At 52.5% G+C, this 22611-nt stretch overlaps 1 protein-coding gene across 1 annotated transcript in view; it reads left to right on the forward strand.

Moving 5' to 3' along the window:
• The window catches only part of wdfy3 (WD repeat and FYVE domain containing 3), a 45677-nt gene that overhangs the window by 3397 nt on the left and 19669 nt on the right, over nt 1-22611 (forward strand). The window contains 25 exon segments of the mRNA XM_076998485.1: nt 439-499; nt 501-540; nt 6490-6708; nt 6976-7157; nt 8665-8896; nt 11199-11359; nt 11787-11898; nt 12014-12204; nt 12675-12827; nt 13015-13088; nt 13296-13457; nt 13978-14072; nt 14282-14402; nt 14780-14997; nt 15185-15375; nt 16621-16755; nt 17181-17360; nt 17668-17901; nt 18101-18200; nt 18305-18465; nt 19984-20213; nt 21031-21140; nt 21252-21434; nt 21677-21834; nt 22155-22232. Coding sequence (XP_076854600.1) covers nt 439-499; nt 501-540; nt 6490-6708; nt 6976-7157; nt 8665-8896; nt 11199-11359; nt 11787-11898; nt 12014-12204; nt 12675-12827; nt 13015-13088; nt 13296-13457; nt 13978-14072; nt 14282-14402; nt 14780-14997; nt 15185-15375; nt 16621-16755; nt 17181-17360; nt 17668-17901; nt 18101-18200; nt 18305-18465; nt 19984-20213; nt 21031-21140; nt 21252-21434; nt 21677-21834; nt 22155-22232 — 3781 coding nt within the window.

Below are 22611 nucleotides of genomic sequence, written 5' to 3' on the forward strand. Positions count from 1 at the left end.
TGACGATGGTTGTGTCAGTCGCCGTGGTATATGTGGTTTTTTGTTATTTGTTTGTGAGCACTTTCATTAGTGAGGACAAGCTCTTCAGAGGCACCAGGTCTCCAGCAGAGACTGCGGTTGTGAGGCAGTGAGGGGGCGTTTATGCCTTGTTTTTATGGCCCTTGTGCCTGATATTAGACCCACAAATGTGAAATGGTCCCACAAAACTGCGTGTGCCATGCAGGAGGCCAGGGGAACCATGTGAGATGTCAGGAATTTTCTCTGGTTGGCTTTGCAGGCGCAAACTTCATTACAGTAGATCAAATTCTTGAAGATCCCTCTGTTCCTTCTCTTGTGTGTGTGAACACCCTTCTGTTCTCTCTCTCTCTCTCTCTCTCTCTCTCTCTCTCTCTCTCTCTCTCTCTCTCTCTCTCTCTCTCTCTCTCTCCCTCCATCCAGCTGTTTGTTCCTGCCCAGTCTGGCCCCTCACAATGCCCCGTCCAACAACGCCAACACGTCCGGGGGTAAACGACGGCGCTGTGGTCAGCGGCATCGGAAGCGGTCAGTGCAAACCTCTCGCGACCCTACAAACTGTCATGTTCACTGCTGAAGAGTTCCGGGCAGTGGCGGAGCGAGTGTCTCGTTCATACGTGTAGACTGGGGGAGGGAGAGGGAGTGTCTCGTTCATACGTGTAGACTGAGGGAGGTGAGAGCGAGTGTCTCGTTCATACGTGTAGACTGGGGGAGGGAGAGTGAGTGTCTCGTTCATACGTGTAGACTGAGGGAGAGAGAGCGAGTGTCTCGTTTATACGTGTAGACTGGGGGAGAGAGAGCGAGTGTCTCGTTCATACGTGTAGACTGGGGGAGGGAGAGCGAGTGTCTCGTTCATACGTGTAGACTGGGGGAGGGAGAGCGAGTGTCTCGTTCATACGTGTAGACTGGGGGAGGGAGAGCGAGTGTCTCGTTCATACGTGTAGACTGAGGGAGGGAGAGCGAGTGTCTCGTTCATACGTGTAGACTGAGGGAGGGAGAGCGAGTGTCTCGTTCATTCGTGTAGACTGGGGGAGGGAGAGCGAGTGTCTCGTTCATACGTGTAGACTGGGGGAGGGAGAGCGAGTGTCTCGTTCATACGTGTAGACTGGGGGAGGGAGAGCGAGTGTCTCGTTCATACGTGTAGACTGGGGGAGGGAGAGTGAGTGTCTCGTTCATACGTGTAGACTGAGGGAGGGAGAGCGAGTGTCTCGTTCATACGTGTAGACTGGGGAGGGGAGAGCGAGTGTCTCGTTCATACGTGTAGACTGAGGGGAGGGAGAGCGAGTGTCTCGTTCATACGTGTAGACTGGGGGGAGGGAGAGCGAGTGTCCTCGTTTATACGTGTAGACTGGGGGAGGGAGAGCGAGTGTCTCGTTCATACGTGTAGACTGGGGGAGGGAGAGCGAGTGTCTCGTTCATACGTGTAGACTGGGGGGGGGGGAGAGCGAGTGTCTCGTTCATACGTGTAGACTGGGGGAGGGAGAGTGAGTGTCTCGTTCATACGTGTAGACTGGGGGAGGGAGAGCGAGTGTCTCGTTCATACGTGTAGACTGGGGGAGGGAGAGCGAGTGTCTCGTTCATACGTGTAGACTGGGGGGGGGGAGCGAGTGTCTCGTTCATACGTGTAGACTGAGGGAGGGAGAGCGAGTGTCTCGTTCATACGTGTAGACTGGGGGGGGAGAGCGAGTGTCTCGTTCATACGTGTAGACTGAGGGAGGGAGAGCGAGTGTCTCGTTCATACGTGTAGACTGGGGGGAGGGAGAGCGAGTGTCTCGTTCATACGTGTAGACTGGGGGGGTGGGAGAGCGAGTGTCTCGTTCATACGTGTAGACTGGGGAGGGAGAGCGAGTGTCTCGTTCATACGTGTAGACTGGGGGCAGGGAGAGCGAGTGTCTCGTTCATACGTGTAGACTGGGGGAGGGAGAGTGAGTGTCTCGTTCATACGTGTAGACTGGGGGGGGGGAGAGCGAGTGTCTCGTTCATACGTGTAGACTGAGGGAGGGAGAGCGAGTGTCTCGTTCATACGTGTAGACTGGGGGAGGGAGAGCGAGTGTCTCGTTCATACGTGTAGACTGGGGGGGGGGAGAGCGAGTGTCTCGTTCATACGTGTAGACTGAGGGAGGGAGAGCGAGTGTCTCGTTCATACGTGTAGACTGGGGGAGGGAGAGCGAGTGTCTCGTTCATACGTGTAGACTGGGGGAGGGAGAGCGAGTGTCTCGTTCATACGTGTAGACTGGGGGGGGAGAGCGAGTGTCTCGTTCATACGTGTAGACTGAGGGGAGGGAGAGCGAGTGTCTCGTTCATACGTGTAGACTGGGGGGGGAGAGCGAGTGTCTCGTTCATACGTGTAGACTGAGGGAGGGAGAGCGAGTGTCTCGTTCATACGTGTAGACTGGGGGGGGGGAGAGCGAGTGTCTCGTTCATACGTGTAGACTGGGGGGAGGGAGAGCGAGTGTCTCGTTCATACGTGTAGACTGGGGGAGGGAGAGCGAGTGTCTCGTTCATACGTGTAGACTGAGGGGAGGGAGAGCGAGTGTCTCGTTCATACGTGTAGACTGGGGGAGGGAGAGCGAGTGTCTCGTTCATACGTGTAGACTGAGGGAGGGAGAGCGAGTGTCTCGTTCATACGTGTAGACTGAGGGGAGGGAGAGCGAGTGTCTCGTTCATACGTGTAGACTGGGGGGGGGGGGAGAGCGAGTGTCTCGTTCATACGTGTAGACTGGGGGGGGGGGAGAGCGAGTGTCTCGTTCATACGTGTAGACTGGGGAGGGAGAGCGAGTGTCTCGTTCATACGTGTAGACTGGGGGGAGGGAGAGCGAGTGTCTCGTTCATACGTGTAGACTGGGGGAGGGAGAGCGAGTGTCTCGTTCATACGTGTAGACTGGAGGGAGGGAGAGCGAGTGTCTCGTTCATACGTGTAGACTGGGGGAGGGAGAGCGAGTGTCTCGTTCATACGTGTAGACTGAGGGGAGGGAGAGCGAGTGTCTCGTTCATACGTGTAGACTGGGGGAGGGAGAGCGAGTGTCTCGTTCATACGTGTAGACTGAGGGAGGGAGAGCGAGTGTCTCGTTCATACGTGTAGACTGGGAGGGAGAGCGAGTGTCCGTTCAGACGTGTAGACTGGGGAGGGAGAGCGAGTGTCTCGTTCATACGTGTAGACTGGGGGGGGAGAGCGAGTGTCTCGTTCATACGTGTAGACTGAGGGAGGGAGAGCGAGTGTCTCGTTCATACGTGTAGACTGGGGGGGGGTTGAGAGCGAGTGTCTCGTTCATACGTGTAGACTGGGGAGGGGAGAGCGAGTGTCTCGTTCATACGTGTAGACTGGGGGGAGGGAGAGCGAGTGTCTCGTTCATACGTGTAGACTGAGGGAGGGAGAGCGAGTGTCTCGTTCATACGTGTAGACTGGGGGAGGGAGAGCGAGTGTCTCGTTCATACGTGTAGACTGAGGGAGGAGGGAGAGCGAGTGTCTCGTTCATACGTGTAGACTGAGGGAGGGAGAGCGAGTGTCTCGTTCATACGTGTAGACTGGGGGGGGGGGAGAGCGAGTGTCTCGTTCATACGTGTAGACTGGGGGGGGGGAGAGCGAGTGTCTCGTTCATACGTGTAGACTGGGGGAGGGAGAGCGAGTGGTCTCGTTCATACGTGTAGACTGGGGGAGGGAGAGCGAGTGTCTCGTTCATACGTGTAGACTGGGGGAGGGAGAGCGAGTGTCTCGTTCATACGTGTAGACTGAGGGAGGGAGAGCGAGTGTCTCGTTCATACGTGTAGACTGGGGGAGGGAGAGCGAGTGTCTCGTTCATACGTGTAGACTGAGGGAGGGAGAGCGAGTGTCTCGTTCATACGTGTAGACTGGGGGAGGGAGAGCGAGTGTCTCGTTCATACGTGTAGACTGGGGGAGGGAGAGCGAGTGTCTCGTTCATACGTGTAGACTGGGGGAGGGAGAGCGAGTGTCTCGTTCATACGTGTAGACTGAGGGAGGGGAGAGCGAGTGTCTCGTTCATACGTGTAGACTGGGGGAGGGAGAGCGAGTGTCTCGTTCATACGTGTAGACTGGGGGAGGGAGAGCGAGTGTCTCGTTCATACGTGTAGACTGGGGGAGGGAGAGCGAGTGTCTCGTTCATACGTGTAGACTGGGGGAGGGAGAGCGAGTGTCTCGTTCATACGTGTAGACTGGGGGAGGGAGAGCGAGTGTCTCGTTCATACGTGTAGACTGAGGGAGGGAGAGCGAGTGTCTCGTTCATACGTGTAGACTGGGGGAGGGAGAGCGAGTGTCTCGTTCATACGTGTAGACTGAGGGAGGGAGAGCGAGTGTCTCGTTCATACGTGTAGACTGGGGGAGGGAGAGCGAGTGTCTCGTTCATACGTGTAGACTGAGGGAGGGAGAGCGAGTGTCTCGTTCATACGTGTAGACTGGGGGAGGGAGAGCGAGTGTCTCGTTCATACGTGTAGACTGGGGGAGGGAGAGCGAGTGTCTCGTTCATACGTGTAGACTGGGGGAGGGAGAGCGAGTGTCTCGTTCATACGTGTAGACTGAGGGAGGGAGAGCGAGTGTCTCGTTCATACGTGTAGACTGGGGGAGGGAGAGCGAGTGTCTCGTTCATACGTGTAGACTGGGGGAGGGAGAGCGAGTGTCTCGTTCATACGTGTAGACTGGGGGAGGGGAGAGCGAGTGTCTCGTTCATACGTGTAGACTGAGGGAGGGAGAGCGAGTGTCTCGTTCATACGTGTAGACTGAGGGAGGGAGAGCGAGTGTCTCGTTCATACGTGTAGACTGGGGGAGGGAGAGCGAGTGTCTCGTTCATACGTGTAGACTGGGGGAGGGAGAGCGAGTGTCTCGTTCATACGTGTAGACTGGGGGAGGGAGAGCGAGTGTCTCGTTCATACGTGTAGACTGGGGGAGGGAGAGCGAGTGTCTCGTTCATACGTGTAGACTGGGGGAGGGAGAGCGAGTGTCTCGTTCATACGTGTAGACTGGGGGAGGGAGAGTGAGTGTCTCGTTCATACGTGTAGACTGGGGGAGGGAGAGCGAGTGTCTCGTTCATACGTGTAGACTGGGGGAGGGAGAGCGAGTGTCTCGTTCATACGTGTAGACTGAGGGAGGGAGAGCGAGTGTCTCGTTCATACGTGTAGACTGAGGGTGCTGACTTGAGGGTTGGATTCATGAGAGTGAAATGTGTTTTACTCATTGAAGAATTCCAGGGACTGATGCATTTGAAAGTTGCTGACTTCCTGTGGTGTTTTGGTGAAAAGTGGATTGTTGTGGTGAGAGCGGATGAGAGAAGTGTGTGTGTGTGTGTGTGTGTGTGTGTGTGTGTGTGTGTGTGTGTGTGTGTGTGTGTGTGTGTGTGTGTGTGTGTGTGTGTGTGTGTGTGTGTGTGTGTGTGTGTGTGTGTGTGTGTGTGTGTGTGTGTGTGTGTGTGTGTGGATTAGGTGTACAGAGTGAGTACTTATTTGACAAATAATGGTTAGGCAAATGTTTAGTGTTGGCTCACGCTTTCCATGAGTTTGGAAGCAGCAGAGTGTTTTGTAGGGGGTGTGTGGGTATGTGCGCATTTGTGTGTGTGTGTGTGTGTGTGTGTGTGTGTGTTAAAGAATCTCCTGGCACAGCAGCAGTGACTGTCAGGGCTGTGTTGTATTAAAGAGCTGAAGCAGGGCTGTGGCTGCCTGCTCTACAAGCCTCTAGCTCCGATGCTTTCTCCTTCTCATTTTCTCTCTCTCCTTCCTCTTTTTCACCCTTTACTCCCTCCCTCCCCCTTTACTCCCCCTCTCCTGAATGTAAATGGAGGTTTTGTATTTATATATAGACTTTTCTGCAGCATGTCCTCTGACCTATTTCTTGTGGATGACATCATCGGTGCTGCTGGCGAGGAGAGTTTCATTCATATTCCTGAATCCTGCCTCAAGGTCCCGATTCACTGTCTCACAGTCCCGTACATGCAGAGAGGTTTGGAGTCTAGAATCACAGACTGAAGTGGACGTGGATTCTTGCTATGACGTCCAGGTCATTTTAGGTGTTTCAAAGCTTGTACATGAGACACAGTGTGTAGGATGTTGGTATGTAGCCATGTGAGCTAAGCTGTGGAAGACTCTGTGTCATTCAGTGTACTGATGTAACTTTTTTGGACGGTATGTCATACTGATCACCTCCATGACTCCGTTCCACATCTCTATTGATGTATTTTGATTCTCCTCACAGTACAGTTTTTTTTTTTTATTGCGAACATTCAATAATTCATATTCACTCAGTACCAAATGTCTTATCCCAGTTCTATGTAATATTTCATATTCTGAGGTAACCATAATTGGTTTATGGATGCATAACTCTTCAAACTAACCACGTTCATGTCCCAAGCTGGCTTTCTAAAAAAACATCTCCAAGCTTGCCATTAAAACCAAGCGTCTGTGAGCTCCACCAGCGCCGGGTCGGCCCCGCCCCCTTTAACACATCGGCCCTCCCATCTCCCTCGCCATTCGCAGGCGAGCGGCTGTTTCCGCCCCCGTCGGGTCTGAGCTACTCCACCTGGTTCTGCGTGGAGCGCTTCAGCTGCCCTCCCGCCAGCCACCCGGTGCGTCTGCTGACGGTGGTCCGGCGGGCCACCTCCTCCGAGCAGCACTACGTGTGTCTGGCCATCGTGCTGTCGGCCCGAGACCGCTCGCTCCTCGTCTCCACCAAGGAGGAGCTGCTGCAGACCTACGGCAAGTCACGCCCCCTCGGCCCCTTGGCCACGCCCACTCAACTCACGTGTGTAGCACTTTGGTCATGTGTTTGTGTTAGTAATTTATCTTATTTGCTGATAATATAGTTTTGTCAGGGGGCGGGGCGTTTTCTAGTATCACATGTTGTTGATTTTCAAGCACAGACTTTAAGCCACTCTCTCACTTTAAGGGCTGAGTTGTTCCTTTTATTCTGTGGCCTACAAACGTGACATCATTTCCTGTGCCCCCCCCCCCCACCCCCCACAGTTGATGACTCGAGCGAGGAGTCCTCCTTCTACGAGCTGCTGCCCTGCTGCGCCCGCTTCCGCTGCGCTGACCTCATCACCGAGGGACAGTGGCACCACCTGGTGTTGGTCATGAGCAAGGGGATGTTGAAGAACAGCATGGCCACGCTCTACATCGACGGACAGCTGCTCAGCACCGTCAAGGTGAGGGGGCGGGGCCTCAGCACTGTCAAGATGAGGGGGCGGGGCCTCAGCTCCGTCAAGGTGAGGGGGCGGGGCCTCAGCGGAGGACCGCCCTGGAAGCGCTCGTGAAGTTAGAGCTGGGGGGCGCAGGACGCCCTGTTTTGAGTGCCCGGTAGCTGTCTGATCATGGATCAGTTTTGTGGGCTCTTCTCAGATCTGAAGTAATACAAAGGTTTAAAAATGCCTGATCCAAGGTCAGAGACCTAAAGTCATTCTCATTGGCTCTTGCTTATAAGACTTTGTTAGAGGGCTGTGCTGCTACTCTCCTCCTGGCCAAGCAGACACGCAACGAGGAATACACAACATCTCCCTGTGTAAATACACACACACACACACACACACACACACACACACACACTAAATCACTGGTGCAGAGCTTTCATCAAGGTGTTCCTTTGTGGTCTACCTTTGATATGACCACAGCTTCCGTCTTCTCCCCTATGAAGAGAATCTGCTGCTGCATCGAACTAGAACCTCAACCACATCGACACTGTGTGCCACTTCCTTCCCTTTAACCCAGAGGAGGTGTCGCTAACTTCCCCTCTCTCGCTCTCTCTCTCTCTCGCTCTCTCTCTCGCTCTCGCTCTCTCTCTCTCTCTTTCTCTCGCTCTCACTCTCTCTCTCTCTCACACTCTCTCTCTCTCTCACTCTCTCGCTCTCTCTCTCTCTCACACTCTCTCTCTCTCTCACTCTCTCTCTCTCTCGCTCTCTCTCTCTCTCTCAATTCAATTTCAATTCAATTCAAGGTGCTTTATTGGCATGACAAATATTGCTTCATTTGTATTGCCAAAGCCTGAACACTTACAACACTAGTAACACTAGATAAAAGTTGGGCTCACAACTCTAAACATTGCAAAATTGTTAAACAACAGGTAAAATAAATATATACATACACATAAATACATTTCCCTAATTAAATAATAAAATCAGAAGTTGAAATCAAATAATACACACATAAGGAGGTAAGAAGGGGAACCACATGTATATTTACATACATCAAAGACACGGATTGTGTGTGTGTGTGTGTGTGTGTGTGTGTGTGTGTGTGTGTGTGTGTGTGTGATCACTCACTGTCCCTCTCACGGTGGCAGGCCATGACGTATTGTGCTGCGAGTGTGCAGCAGTCTCTGTGCTCTCTCTCTCACTCTCTCGCTCTCTCGCTCTCTCTCGCTCTCTCTCTCTCTCTCTCTCTCTCTCTCTCAGCTCTCTCTCTCTCTCTCTCTCTCTCTCTCGCTCTCTCTCGCTCTCTCTCTCGCTCTCTCTCTCTCTCTCTCGCTCTCTCTCCCTCTCTCTCGCTCTCTCTCCCTCTCTCTCGCTCTCTCTCACTCTCTCACTCTCTCTCTCTCACTCTCTCTTGCTCTCTCTCTCTCTCTCTCTCTCTCTCTCGCTCTCTCTCTCTCTGTTTCTCTTTCTCTGTATTTCTCATCGTGTCTGTCTCTCCCTCTCGATGCCCCGCCCCCTTTCCCAGCTGCACTATGTGCACAGTGCTCCGGGCGGCTCGGGTGCGGCCAACCCCCCTGTGGTCAGCACGGTGTACAGCTACGTGGGCACCCCGCCGGCCCAGCGCCAGCTCTCCGCCCTGGTGTGGCGTCTGGGCCCCACCCACTTCCTGGAGGAGGTCCTGCCTGCCCCCAGTGTGGCCGCCATCTACGAGCTGGGGCCCAACTACGTGGGCAGCCTGCAGGCCGTCTACCTGCCATGTGAGTGGGCGGAGCTTCAGCTATGCGTGCACCGTGTGTGTGTGTGTGTGTGTGTGTGTGTGGTAGTAAGAGAGGTTCCAGTCTACAGCAGAGATTGCCAGCCACGATTCTGAAGATCTGAGCTCCAACACCAGGCCTGCTGAAACGGACTGGAGTATTCAATAAAGGAGACACAAGCTTAACAGAGTTATCTGGAGACATCACTTGTTCAGTGCTCATACAGTATAGGAGAAGTGTGATGGTTGGCTTGTACTTCTGCGAGAATCTCCATCTGCATATGTGTGAGTGTGTGGGAGTCGTACACAGACGTTCATGTCGGCCAACGTACCTTAACGTAACGTGAACATGCACAAAAGTGCAGCACCCAGGCCAGAATGCACAAACACAGAAGAACATCTCACGCTCAGTAACTCAACGTCTCAACGTCTTCTCCCTCATTCATTACTGCTCATTCATTAGTCGTGTAATGTAAATTAAATATAAATGTGTGCCCTACATCTCCTGAAAGCCCATCTCCAGAGTACATCGTTTTGTGTTTGCTCTAGTTCAGGTCAAGTGTTGTTTGTGTCTTGTGGCTAGCAGCTAAGATTACCAGATAGCCAATAAACATTTACAGATGTATAGGTTGCGTATCCACAATATGTAGATGGGGTATGTGTAGATGGGGTGTGTGTAGATGTGGTATGTGTAGTTGGTGTATAGATGGGTATGTGTAGATGAGTATGTAGTTACGTATGTATAGATGGGGTGTGTGTAGATGGGGTATGTGTAGATGTGGTATGTGTAGTTGGTGTATAGATGGGTATGTGTAGATGAGTATGTAGTTACGTATGTATAGATGGGGTATGTGTAGATGGGGTGTGTGTAGATGGGGTATGTGTAGATGGGGTATGTGTAGATGGGGTATGTGTAGTTGGTGTATAGATGGGGTATGTGTAGATGAGTGTGTAGTTACGTATGTATAGATGGGGTATGTGTAGGTGGGGTTTGTGTAGATGGAGCATGTGTAGATGGGGTGTGTGTAGATGGGGTATGTGTAGTTGGTGTATAGATGGGTATGTGTAGATGAGTGTGTAGTTACGTATGTGTAGATGGGGTGTGTGTAGATGGGGTGTGTGTAGATGATGTGTGTGTAGGTGGGGCATGTGTAGGTGGGGCATGTGTAGATGGGGTGTGTGTAGATGGGGTATGTGTAGTTGGTGTATAGATGGGTATGTGTAGATGAGTGTGTAGTTACGTATGTGTAGATGGGGTATGTGTAGATGAGTGTGTAGTTACGTATGTGTAGATGGGGTATGTGTAGATGGGGTATGTGTAGGTGGGGCGTGTGTAGGTGGGGCGTGTGTAGGTGGGGCATGTGTAGGTGGGGTATGTGTAGTAGTGTATGTGTAGGTGGGGTATGTGTAGGTGGGGTATGTGTAGTAGTGTATGTGTAGATGGGGTATGTGTAGTGTATGTGTAGGTGGGGTATGTGTAGGTGGGTATGTGTAGATGGGGTATGTGTAGGTGGGGCATGTGTAGGTGGGGCATGTGTAGGTGGGGTATGTGTAGTGTATGTGTAGGTGGGTATGTGTAGGTGGGTTTTGGAGTTGTGGGTCAGGGTGTCCACGATCTTCCTTACCCATGACTCCTTTCTCTGTGTCGCGACACAAAGGCATCTCTGTGGATCTTCACTGAAGTATAACCTAGAGGGCTTCCTTAAGATGGCTACCTTAAGGGGGCTGCAATTAAGAGGCCGTAAGAGGGCTACCTTAAGAGGGCTACCTTAAGAGGGCTACCTTAAGAGGGCTACCTTAAGAGGGCTTCCTTAAGAGGGCTACCTTAAGAGGGCTACCTTAAGAGGGCTACCTTAAGAGGGCTACCTTAAGAGGGCTACCTTAAGCCCTACCTCATTTCTCCTCCTCTGGCTTTTCCTGGTGCCTTCTACACTCTTCAAAGTTACAGACAGGAACTGCAGCTACACTGGGAGAATGATGTCATAGCAACAGGCAAACACTTCTACCACCAAAGAGCCTGTTAATTACTTTCCCAGCGGTGTGCCCTGTGTGCGTGCGTGTGTGCCTGCACATATGTGTGTGTGTGTGTGTGTGTGTGTGTGATGGGATGAGGGGAGCTTCTTTCCCAGGGGATCTGTTATTTACTTTTTCTGAGCCAAGCGTTTGCACGCACACACACACACACAAGCACACACGCGCACACACACACACACACACCCAGGATGCTACACGATCACAATAGACACCTACCACCGAGTCCCACCCGTCTGCAGTTCCCGCACTGAGCACCCTCTCCACCCCCGCAGGTAAAGACACGAAGGCGGAGGCAGTGCCCCCGTGCCCCGTGGCGCTGGTCCCCGAGGAGAAGGTCTCCTTCAGCCTCTACGCCCTCTCCGTCTCCTCCCTCACCGTGGCCAAGATCCGCAAGGTGTACAACAAGCTGGACAGCAAAGCCATCGCCAAACAGGTGAGCGCTTCAGCAGCCTGCAGGACACGCCACCCTGGATGGCGTCGTTCTTTTACCCCCTGAGGCGAGATCGTTGGTGGCACCTTCAGCAGCTCCGTCCGTGGTGCGACTGCTCCTCTGAGCTGTGGCGCTCTGGCCCTGAAGGTGTTCTGAGTGTAGCGGAGCGCGTAGTCAGCAGGAGAGCAGAGCTGCACCATCAGCATCGTGTCCTCCACCCAACCAGGTGCAGCCGAGGGTGTGAGAACCCCACAGTAGAACTCACTGTACTGTAGAATCACTGTGAAACTTTCCCATTTGCCTGTCATTTGTGATGATCCCACTTGAAAGGGATGTTGACGGCAGCGGGTGTGGGGTGTGTGTTTGGGCCGGTTCTGAAAGCCTCTTTAGCAGAAGTGGTCCAAACGTAATAGCCGAATCCTCTGTGCAGTTGGCGGTTTCTTCGCACGAGAACGCCACGCCAGTCAAGCTCGTCCACAATGCTGCCGGCCACCTCATTGGTCCAGCGAGGACCATCGGAGCTGCAGTGATTGGCTACCTGGGTAAGGCCTCGGGTCTCTGAGACTATACCCCAAAATCATACACACAAATACTACGGTATGATAAAATACACCAGCTGTGTCTCTAACCGGGGTGCCTCTCTCTTGCCCCCCCCAGGTGTGAGGGCGTTCCTCCCAAAGCCCGTGGCCACCACCCTGCAGTACGTAGGGGGCGCGGCCGCCATCCTGGGCCTTGTCGCCATGGCGTCGGACGTGGAGGGCCTGTACGCCGCTGTCAAGGCGCTGGTGTGCGTCGTCAAAAGCAACCCGCTGGCCAGCAAAGAGATGGAGCGCATCAAAGGCTACCAGGTGAGGGGACGGGCACTGCGGGACCCTGCGGGACCCCGCGCTGCCCAGGCCAGCTGGCCCTTGGCTCAGACCAAAGCGGCCTCACGAGTGGCAGGCAAAGAGCTGCTGGAAGACGCTTCTTCTGATGTCATTGTTCACATGAGGTTTAGATGTTTGAAAGGTGCTCAGAGGCTCTGAAGATGGAGGAGCAGATGTTCCAGTAATTCAAACATTGTGCGTTGTGCAGATATGAATCTAGAACTTGACTCCAAGTGTGAAGGTGTTTCGTTTGGATTTCGTGCATTGCGTAACGTGAAAGAAGATCCGTATGCAAACAAAAAGATCACTCCTTGAATTTCTTTACAGAGGAGCTACTGTCACTGCTAACCATTTTGCTTTTTGTTAGGTTAACGTTTTAAAAGGTATATATCAACTAGTATTTGTCCCAGTGCGTACTGACCCTTGACCCCAGCTGTGCACTGTGACCCCAGCTCCTGGCCATGTTGCTGAAGAAGAAACGCTCGCTGCTCAACAGTCACATCCTGCACCTCACCTTCTCGCTGGTGGGCACGGTAGACAGCGGTCACGAGACCTCCATCATCCCCAACTCCACCGCCTTCCAGGACCTGCTCTGCGACCTTGAGGTGTGGCACCTCACACCGCCTCGCGCTGTACCACTTCACAACAGCCGTCTTGCGGGACCCTTGTGTCCGTGTCTGAGCAGACGGGCTGTAGCTGCTTGTCTGTCTGTTCATGGATTTGTTCGTTTAATGGGCTTTTTAAGGTTCTTGCTTTCCCAGATGTGAGAAGTTCTCTGATGTTTGACCACAGGTTTGGCTCCATGCGCCTTATGAACTGCACCTGTCTCTCTTCGAACATTTCATTGAACTTCTGACTGAATCCAGGTGAGGCGTTTCAGCCTGTCCTCACAACAACCCACTCCACCTGCTTCTGTGAACCTTTCCCCTTTTCACGTTCTGAACTGCTATGAGTCTCCTGCCCACTAACAGTACTCTACAGTACTCACTTTTTTTTGTGGAAACACTTCTCGCATAACCTTCCATGAAAGGCCTTGTTGTCCCATGTGACCCTTGACCTTTGTGTGCTCGCAGTGAAGCGGCTAAGAACGCCAGGCTGCTGCGGGACTTCCAGTTGATCCCCAAACTGCTCCTCACCCTGCGGGACCAGTCGTTGTCCCAGCCCACCGTGGCCGCCATCAGCAACGTGCTCAGCCTGTTGCTGCAGGGCTTCCCAAGCTCCTACGACCTTCTCCGGTACGCTGCCATGCCCTCCTCCACCCAAACACCTCCACCCAGCTCGCCTCTTCACCCTCTTTTAGGATGACTCTTAAACAGCTGGACCCTTCCCCCTCAAAACAACAGTGCTTACTTTATGAATAATGAAAAGTATTCTGGTAACACTTTACATTGTGTTTACTAACTAACATGAAGTAATGCATTAGTTAACAAGAACAAACACATGAAGTAACACATTAACAATAATTAACTAACGTTAAGTAAACATGTAACAGTTGCGGCTCCTGTTTTGACTCTTTGTTAGTTAATTATTGTTAACGTGTTACTTTGTGTTGTTGTTCATGTTAACTAATGCATTACTTCACGTTAGTTAGTCAACACTTAATGTAAAGTGTTACCAGTATTCTTAAAGTTTCTGAGGATTCATGAGGTGTAAGTAAGCAGTAAACAGTAGGGACTGCTTATGAATTTGAAGAGTCTACGCCCTTGGCTTAAGGGTTATGAGCATTTTTATATAAAGTGTTTTGTTTGCTTTTAGGTTTGGACAGTTCATATCATCTACCTTACCCACATTTGCAGTCTGCGAGAAGTTTGTGGTCATGGAGGTTAACAACGAGGAGAAGATTGATGGAGGTGAGATGTTTACGATGAGAGAACTTCACACGCAAACCTGAAGCACCTGACCTAGGAAACCGTGGACAGGCAGTGACAGGTCACGTCAAATTTCCATGCGTTGCAGTTCCGACGTTGCTGGGCGACCTGTGTCCACGTTTTAACCCGTTATCCAGGTTCCCGTTTTTCTTCAGCTTAGCTGTGTTCTGACTGGCCTCGTTTGTGTTTAGGAAGCGACGAGGACTTTGGAGGTTTGCTGTCCTCCAGCGTGATCCTGCTGCGTAACCGTCTGCTGGACATCCTGCTCAAGCTGCTCTTCAGCTCCAGGGAGAAATGCACCGTTAACGCCCAGTGAGCCCCGCCCACTTACAGCCTCACACGTGATCATGTAGCATAGGGCCCTGCCCACTACTGGGAGTACTTGTGTTTAAACGTGTTCATTTGTATTAATTGCATTGCTGGAATTGGCTGTCTAGCAGTTGATAAAAAAAAAATTGCATTTTAAAGAAACATCTTGTTTGAACTTTTAATTAGAATATTTCACACAATTTGTTGCAATTTGATGTGTTTTTTTATTCTATTTAGCAGGGTTTTTTGGAAGAATAGAAATTAACATGAAAATAGCTGTTTTCTCTTTTGGCTAATCTTTTGTCCTAATATAAGAAAGATACAAGCCACGGCGGTTAATGTTAGGAGTGAGCGTGACTTCTCTGCGCTGCCCCCTGCAGGGCTTGCGAGGAGCTGGTGCGAACGCTGGGCTTTGACTGGCTGCTTATGTTCATGGAGGAGCACGTTCACTCAAGCACGGTGACGGCGGCCCTGTGGATCCTGGTGGTTCTGCTCAGCAACCAGGCCATCCTCAGCCGCTTCAAAGAGGGCCTGTCCGGCGGGGGCTGGCTCGACCACACAGACGCCGTGCTCACCAACAAGATCGGCACGGTGCTGGGTGAGTGTGCGCCGGGGCTGTTTGGGCCTCCGCCTGGGGGGGGCAGGCAATTTGGGAACGGTCAACGAATACCGTAAAAAAATGCATGGAGGTTGTGACGTTTTAACATGCGCTGCCGAAGTTAGCCGACGGGTCCGTGCTGTGAGCTGGAACCCAAGCCCCTGTGTGTTCTGTGTGGCCGCGGCAGGCTTCAACGTGGGGCGGAGCGCGGGAGGCAGGTCAACGCTGCGTGAGATCAACCGAGACGCCTGTCACTTCCCGGGCTTCCCCGTCATGCAAACCCTGCTGCCCAAGCACACCAACGTGCCCGAGCTCTACTTCCTGCTCATGGCCCTCTTCCTGCAGCAGCCCGTCACCGAGCTGCCGGACTGCCTGCAGGTACGTGAGGACGCGTTAATGCACGTCATGTGAGGACACGTTAATGCACCTCATGCGAGGACACGTTAATGCACGTCAGTCGTGTCGGTGTACGTCAGTCGTGTCCGTAAACGTTAAAATATGAGGCAGGTTAATGTAAACAGTTAGTTACTGATATGTGTGTGAATGTCAATGTGAAGGTGAATTTGATATTTACAAACACATGTCAACATATCTATTTGTCTTATCTTGTATTTTCTGTTTGGCTTTTATGTCGGACTATCGGCATGTTTGATTGGTCTTCTGTTAATATCCATTACTACATCACAATCTTCAGATGACCATTCTGAAAACCCAACAATAAAAGCTGCACCTCTAGTTACAAATGCACATGACTGGCTCCAATCTCCACCCTCCCCCAAACCCCCTTCCACCAAACTCCCCCCAAACCCCCTTCCACCATACCCCACGCTCCCTTAAACCCCCTTCCACCATACCCCATGCTCCCTTAAACCCCCTTCCACCATACCCCACGCTCCCTTAAACCCCCTTCCACCATACCCCCCGCTCCCTTAAACCCCCTTCCACCATACCCCATGCTCCCTTAAACCCCCTTCCACCATACCCCACGCTCCCTTAAACCCCCTTCCACCATACCCCCGCTCCCTTAAACCCCCTTCCACCATACCCCACGCTCCCTTAAACCCCTTCCACCATACCCCACGCTCCCTTAAACTCCCTTCCACCATACCACACGCTCCCTTAAACCCCCTTCCACCATACCCCCGCTCCCTTAAACCCCCTTCCACCATACCCCACGCTCCCTTAAACCCCCTTCCACCATACCCCACGCTCCCTTAAACTCCCTTCCACCATACCACACGCTCCCTTAAACCCCCTTCCACCATACCCCACGCTCCCTTAAACCCCCTTCCACCATACCCCACGCTCCCTTAAACTCCCTTCCACCATACCACACGCTCCCTTAAACCCCCTTCCACCATACCCCACGCTCCCTTAAACCCCCTTCCACCATACCCCCCGCTCCCTTAAACCCCCTTCCACCATACCCCCGCTCCCTTAAACCCCCTTCCACCATACCCCACGTTCCCTTAAACCCCCTTACACCATACCCCACGCTCCCTTCAACCCCCTTCCACCATACCCCACGCTCCCTTAAACCCCCTTCCACCATACCCCATGTTCCCTTAAACCCCCATCCACCATACCCCACGCTCCCTTAAACCCCCTTTCCCACCCCTGCAGTTTGACCTGGACTCCATCTGGACGTTCATCTTCGGCGTGCCCGCGTGCGCCGCCCCTGTGGTGGGTTCGGTGCACAGCGTGTGCACGGAGGCGGCCTTCCTCCTGCTGGCCATGCTACGCAGCATGCTCAACTTGGTGAGTATTCTTTTTCTGCTTGCACGGCAGAAGTTAATAATGTACGAGCTGAGCGCGTCCTCGGCCGTAGCGTTACCGAGAGCCCGTGGTTTACATAGACACATGGGAGGCTTTTCTTCCAAAGTGAAATTTGCTCTGACGACAAAAGTTCCAGTTTGAGGGGTTTCTCCTCGACCTGCACCTCGGCTTGTAGAGCCGCTAGAGCTGCTAGAGCCGCTAGAGCAAGGTGCTGGCAACCCTCAAGGTCATGGGGACTCTTCTGTCACTGTGCTGTATAATATGTATGTGAATATGTAAATATGTAAATCACTGTAGATAAGAGCATCTCTCAAATGCTGAAAATGTAAATGGAGAAGTCATTGGCGGGAGCAGTGGGTGCTTAATGAAGTGTTTTTTCTCTGCTTGCTGTGTCCCGCCTCCCGTAGCCGTGGCAGTCGGAGGAGGAGGGCTCGTGGCTCAGGGAATACCCCGTCACGCTGATGCAGTTCTTCCGCTACCTCTACCACAACGTGCCCGACCTGGGCCCCATGTGGCACAGCACCGACTTCCTGTGCGCCTTGGCGGCCGCCGTCTTCCCCTTCAACATCCGGCCCTACTCGGAGATGGTGCGTACCCCCGCGATCCCCGCGCCCTTTCAGTCTGGAGTCTCAGTCTTGGTCTGAAACGGCCATCGTAAAACTTTAAGACAAGGATTCCTGAGAAAAGGATTGATTGAATTACGTCCAAACTCTTCAGCTATGGGTTGGCCAAGGTCTGAAGCCTTTGCCAAACTTGTCATACACTTATCTATAAGCTTTCAGGCTTCAGGAGCCATGCACATCTTTCCAGATTGTATTTATGCAAATGTTATACGCCATAATGGGCACGCCACGCACTGTGCTCAGTTTGAGAACGTCCCAACCCTGATCTCAGGTCAGCGATCTGGACGATGAAGCCGGTTCGCCCACCGAGGAGTTCAAAGCGTTTGCGGCCGACTCGGGCATGAACCGCAGCCAATCGGAGTACCTCAACATGGGCTCCAAGACTTATCTGACCAATCACCCGGCCAAGAAGTACGTCTTCGACTTCATGCGCGTGCTCATCATGGACAACCTGTGCACGACCCCTGCCAGCAAGCAGACGCCCATCATAGACCTGCTGTTAGAGGTAAGGACCCTCTCGGTCCTCTACACCTTCTTCAGTGGATGACGTAGTTCCAGATCTTGCCTTTATAATCACCGTCACCTCTGGCACTGAGATCTCCCACCATGAAGCAGCATCAGGCGTGTTCAGATGCTCCCAGACTGTGTTTTTGTGGTTAAAGTGTTAGAACAGCGCACAACTAGACATCTCACTGTGTTTGTAGGCCTCGCCCGAGCGCTCCACCAGGACCCAGCAGAAGGAGTTCCAGTCCTACATCCTGGACAGCGTGATGGAGCATCTCCTGGCTGCAGATGTTCTTCTGGGTTGGTTTTTGCGTGTAGATGCTGCTGTAGATGATGGAGCTTTGAGAAGCAGTCAGAAGACTCTCCCCCACGCTGTCCTCACACGCCTCCGGCTTTTCCCACAGGAGAAGACGCATCGATGCCCATTACCACCGGAGGGAGCTACCAGGTGCTGGTCAACAACGTCTTCTACTTTGCCCAGCGGGTGGTGGACAAGCTCTGGCAGAGCATGTTCAACAAGGAGTCCAAGCTGGTGGTGGAGTTCATTGTGCAGCTGATCAGCCAGGTGAGAACAGTGACAACCACAGAGTGCTGCGTGATCACTGATCCCAGATCAGACTCCCTTTATAACATCTCCTTCGCTACATTACAGTCCGGGGTAAAATTATATCTTCTAGCAGCATGCTGAACTTCGGATAATGAACGGTTTAATGATGGCTTCAGCATGTGCAGACCAAAAGAATTGAACACAGTAGTCCTGTGTAAATCCTGCTCTGACACGAGGAGACAGTGTGTGCTATAGTGCACACTGACTAAAGGTATTAACCTCACTCCTTCCTTACACTAATCACCGTGAGCTTACACGGGAGCTAAGAGCCTGACAGCTTAATCGGCTTCCAGTTCCTCCAGGAGACTCGGCCATTCGATCTTAAACACCGCTCCAGAAAACGACCTGAGCACTAGTTACAAGCTGAATAATAAACATGGCAATTAGTGATTGACAATAATAATACTATTAGTACTAACTTTACACACCTCCGTTGATCCGTTTAAAATGCAGCTCAAAGTGTGTTGTGGGTGTGTGTAAAAAAAAAAAAAAAACACGACATGGCAAATTTGCTCAAATCAGATACAATTTTTCAGTTAGCTAAGTAAAAAGAATTGAACACACGATGAAGTGTGTTAAATCTCCAGGTGAGCTACAGTGTGAGTATCACATGTAATCTCGTTCCTGCACTTCATCAGCTGTTCAACGGCGCCCCTAGTGGACATCCCAGGTCACTGCGCCACACTGATTTGGAAGCAGTTGCTGGGAAGTCAGTGTTTCCTAATTAATTCGCCTGAGCATGCTGTGGACACCCCCCCAATACCTGCACTCTTCATCAACACAGTGCAGTGGTCAGGGATTCATTCGCGTTTACTGTGCTGCTTTTATTGGCTACCTACACATCACCCAGCAGGCAAAAGAAAACCTGTTCAGTGCATTCTGACGTCCACATACCTGAATATGTCACGCACTTCAACTTTGAAAGAATACGTCTCTCTATTGAAGATCCTAACGTGTTGGCATAGCTGTTTGAGTGGGAATAATTTGTTTATTATATGAATAAATAACAAAACAATTGTGGTAGAAGTTTAGGATTTTCTGCGCTGTTCTTATGGGGCATCCATAAGTTCCATGAGAAGCTGAATATATATGTGGGTTCTACCCACAGCCACTGCTCAGAATAGCAGGAGCATTACGTGGTAACACAAACTTCTCCAAGAGGTTTCCAGTAGTCTCCATTACCCACCACCACCACCACCACCGTCTAACGGCTTTAGCTCTGCTGTTGTATCCCCCACGGGATGCATCACCAGTGGTGACGAATCTTGACTCCTCTCTCTCTCTCTCTCTCTCTCTCTCTCTCTCTCTCTCTCTCTCTCTCTCTCCCCCTCTCTCTCTCTCTCCCCCCCCCCCTCTCTCTCTCTCTCTCCCTCTCTCTCCCCCCCCTCTCTCTCTCACTCCCCCTCTCTCTCCCTCTCTCTCTCCCCCCCCTCTCCCCCCCACTCTCCCCCCCCTCTCTCTCACTCCCCCTCTCAGTGTAAGAGGCGTTCCCAGGGCCTGTCTCTGGACCCCATCTACCACTGCTTGAACCGAACCATCCTGTACCAGCTGTCGCGGCCACACAGGACCGTGGCCCAGCAGGTGGCGCTGCTTGACTCGCTGCGCGTGCTCACTGTCAACCGCAACCTGGTGCTGGGCCCGGGGAACCATGACCAGGAGTTTGTGGCCTGCCTGGCCCACTGCTTCATCAACCTGCACACGGGGAGGTGGGTGAGGATGCCGTGTGTGTGTGTGTGTGTGTGTGTGTGTGTGTGTGTGTGTGTGTGTGTGTGTGTGTGTGTGTGTGTGTGTGTTTGTGTGTGTGTCTTTACCAGCGTAGGAGAGAAGCCGTGTGTCTTCAGACTTTGTAGACAGCAGAATGTGTTTAAAATGGAAATGCAGAGGTGGGGGCTGGGGATGTTTTTCTTAGACTATTCCCTCGGGGGGGTACGATGAGAAGGGAAGATTCTGATTGGACAGCAGCGATGTACACCGCCGTGTCTGGTGTGCTGATTAAAAGAAAAAGGGAGAGCGTGGGAGATGGTTCCACAGCCCCAGGGACGAGCAGGTGTGCGTCACGCTCCGTCCGCTCTTCTGCGTCCCCGAGCGCTCTTGTGCCGCTTGTGCTCCTCTCCCGTCTCGTTCTCCACGAGGGCGTGTGACTCACGGCGCTGGATGTTGGAGGCAGGAGCTGCCGTTGTCAGGGCTCGGTATCTAGGCTGAGTCAGAGCCTCCACGGTGCCGCCGCTCAACCCAGCAGAACCCTGTGAGCTCCTCTGGGTCCACTGGAACAGGATATTAGCGTCCCGTACACCCAGGCAATGACTCGATTGCTGACACAGTAAAAATCAATCAGGCCTTTGATTTGGTTCCTAAGGCCATTACCTGCCCAGAGCTGTTTTATATGCTTCTGTGCTACAGGCCTTGTTGCTCCCACGTGCATGAGTGATGTAAGCTTCTGCCCGTTGTTCTTAACGACAAACGATCGCGTGCGTTCTGGTGTGGCCCGACTGGCCGGGTGACCTCCCTCTCTCCGTGTCACAGCAGCGTGGAGGGCTTTGGCTTGGAGGCGGAGGCCCGTATGACCACCTGGCACGTGATGATCCCAGCGGAGAACGAGCCAGACCCGTCCCACAGCCAGGACGCCAGTGAAGGTACTGCTCCCCCCGCCCACGCACCCCCCCCCCCCCCGCAGACGCCGGGCTTATTCGTTTTCCACATAGACCACATTCATGTGTCTGTAACGTCTGTGTGAATGGACTCAGGGCGCCAGCTCCTGCTGAAGGCCGTGAACCGCGTGTGGACGGAGCTGATGCACAGTAAGAGGCAGATGCTGGAGGACATTTTTAAGGTGTCTCTGCCTGTCAACGACCGGGGACACGTGGACATCGCCACAGCCCGGCCTGCACTGGAGGAGCCTGCTGCCAAGAGCTGGCAGAACCATCTTGGTAAGCAGAAAACACACACACACACACACACACACACACACAAAGACACTATACTGCTCACAGTCACTTCGATTCACCCTGTCACGAGTACCCAGTCCAGTTCTCTTAATTTTACTCCATCATGACAGTAATGTGCATGTGCTGAATGGACAAGGTGTGATTGGGTTTTTTAAGTCTTTGTTGTTTACTCCTCCCCCTCTTCTGTCCTCTACCCTCTGCCCCACCCCCCCTTTCCTCTTTAGCCCATGAGAAGAAGAGCATCAGCAGGGGGGAGGCGGCAGCCCCGCCCACCCAGTCCAAGCTATCGCGGGTCAGCAGCGGCTTTGGCCTGTCCAAGTTGACCGGAGCCCGGCGCAGCAAGAAAGAGAGCGGCCTGAACAAGAGCAGCCTCTCCGCACAGGTGCCCGCCACTGGCTCCGCCCCACACTGGTCCTGCCCCGCCCCCGGCTCCGCCCACCACCGTCCTCCTTTTGTCCCGGGTTCACTTCAGTGGCCTCTGAGCTTCCTAGTGGGGTGGTTTAAACTCCAGCAGGGGCAGTATATCCATCTCTAATCATTAGTGCAGCATTGAGCTCATCTTGTGCTACCACACAAAGATACAGTATGCAAATGAGCACTCTAAATCTTATTCGTTTTGTGCCGTAAGCCTTCTGGCCAATCAGTCATTTCCATTTGAGTCAGCACATTCACTTGAACTTACAATAGTGTTTACATCTGCAGGAAACCTTCCAGTGGATGTTCACCCATATCGCAGTAGTGCGGGACCTCGTGGCCATGCAGTACAAGGAATATCAAGAGGTTAGTCACTCAGGCAATGTGCCTGTCACACACGCTTCGTTTTAGGAGGGTCGCATCACGTTCGCCCTAATTATCGTCCCCTGAAATCTGAGACGGCTAACATTGATTGACGCATGCTCTGGCAACCCGTCCCGGTCTGAGGAAGCTGATGTAAATATGACAGGTGTTTATCAGAGGTTGTTAAAGACTGTCCTGATGATGTTAATTTGACAGGTGTTTATCGGAGGCCGTTAAAGACTGTCCTGATGATGTAAATATGACAGGTGTTTATCAGAGGCTGTTAAAGACTGTCCTGATGATGTAAATATGACAGGTGTTTATCAGAGGCTGTTAAAGACTGTCCTGATTATGTAAATATGACAGGTGTTTATCAGAGGCT

The sequence above is a fragment of the Brachyhypopomus gauderio genome, chromosome 3 (assembly GCF_052324685.1).
Source record: "Brachyhypopomus gauderio isolate BG-103 chromosome 3, BGAUD_0.2, whole genome shotgun sequence".
In the NCBI taxonomy this organism is placed as follows: Eukaryota; Metazoa; Chordata; class Actinopteri; order Gymnotiformes; family Hypopomidae; genus Brachyhypopomus; species Brachyhypopomus gauderio.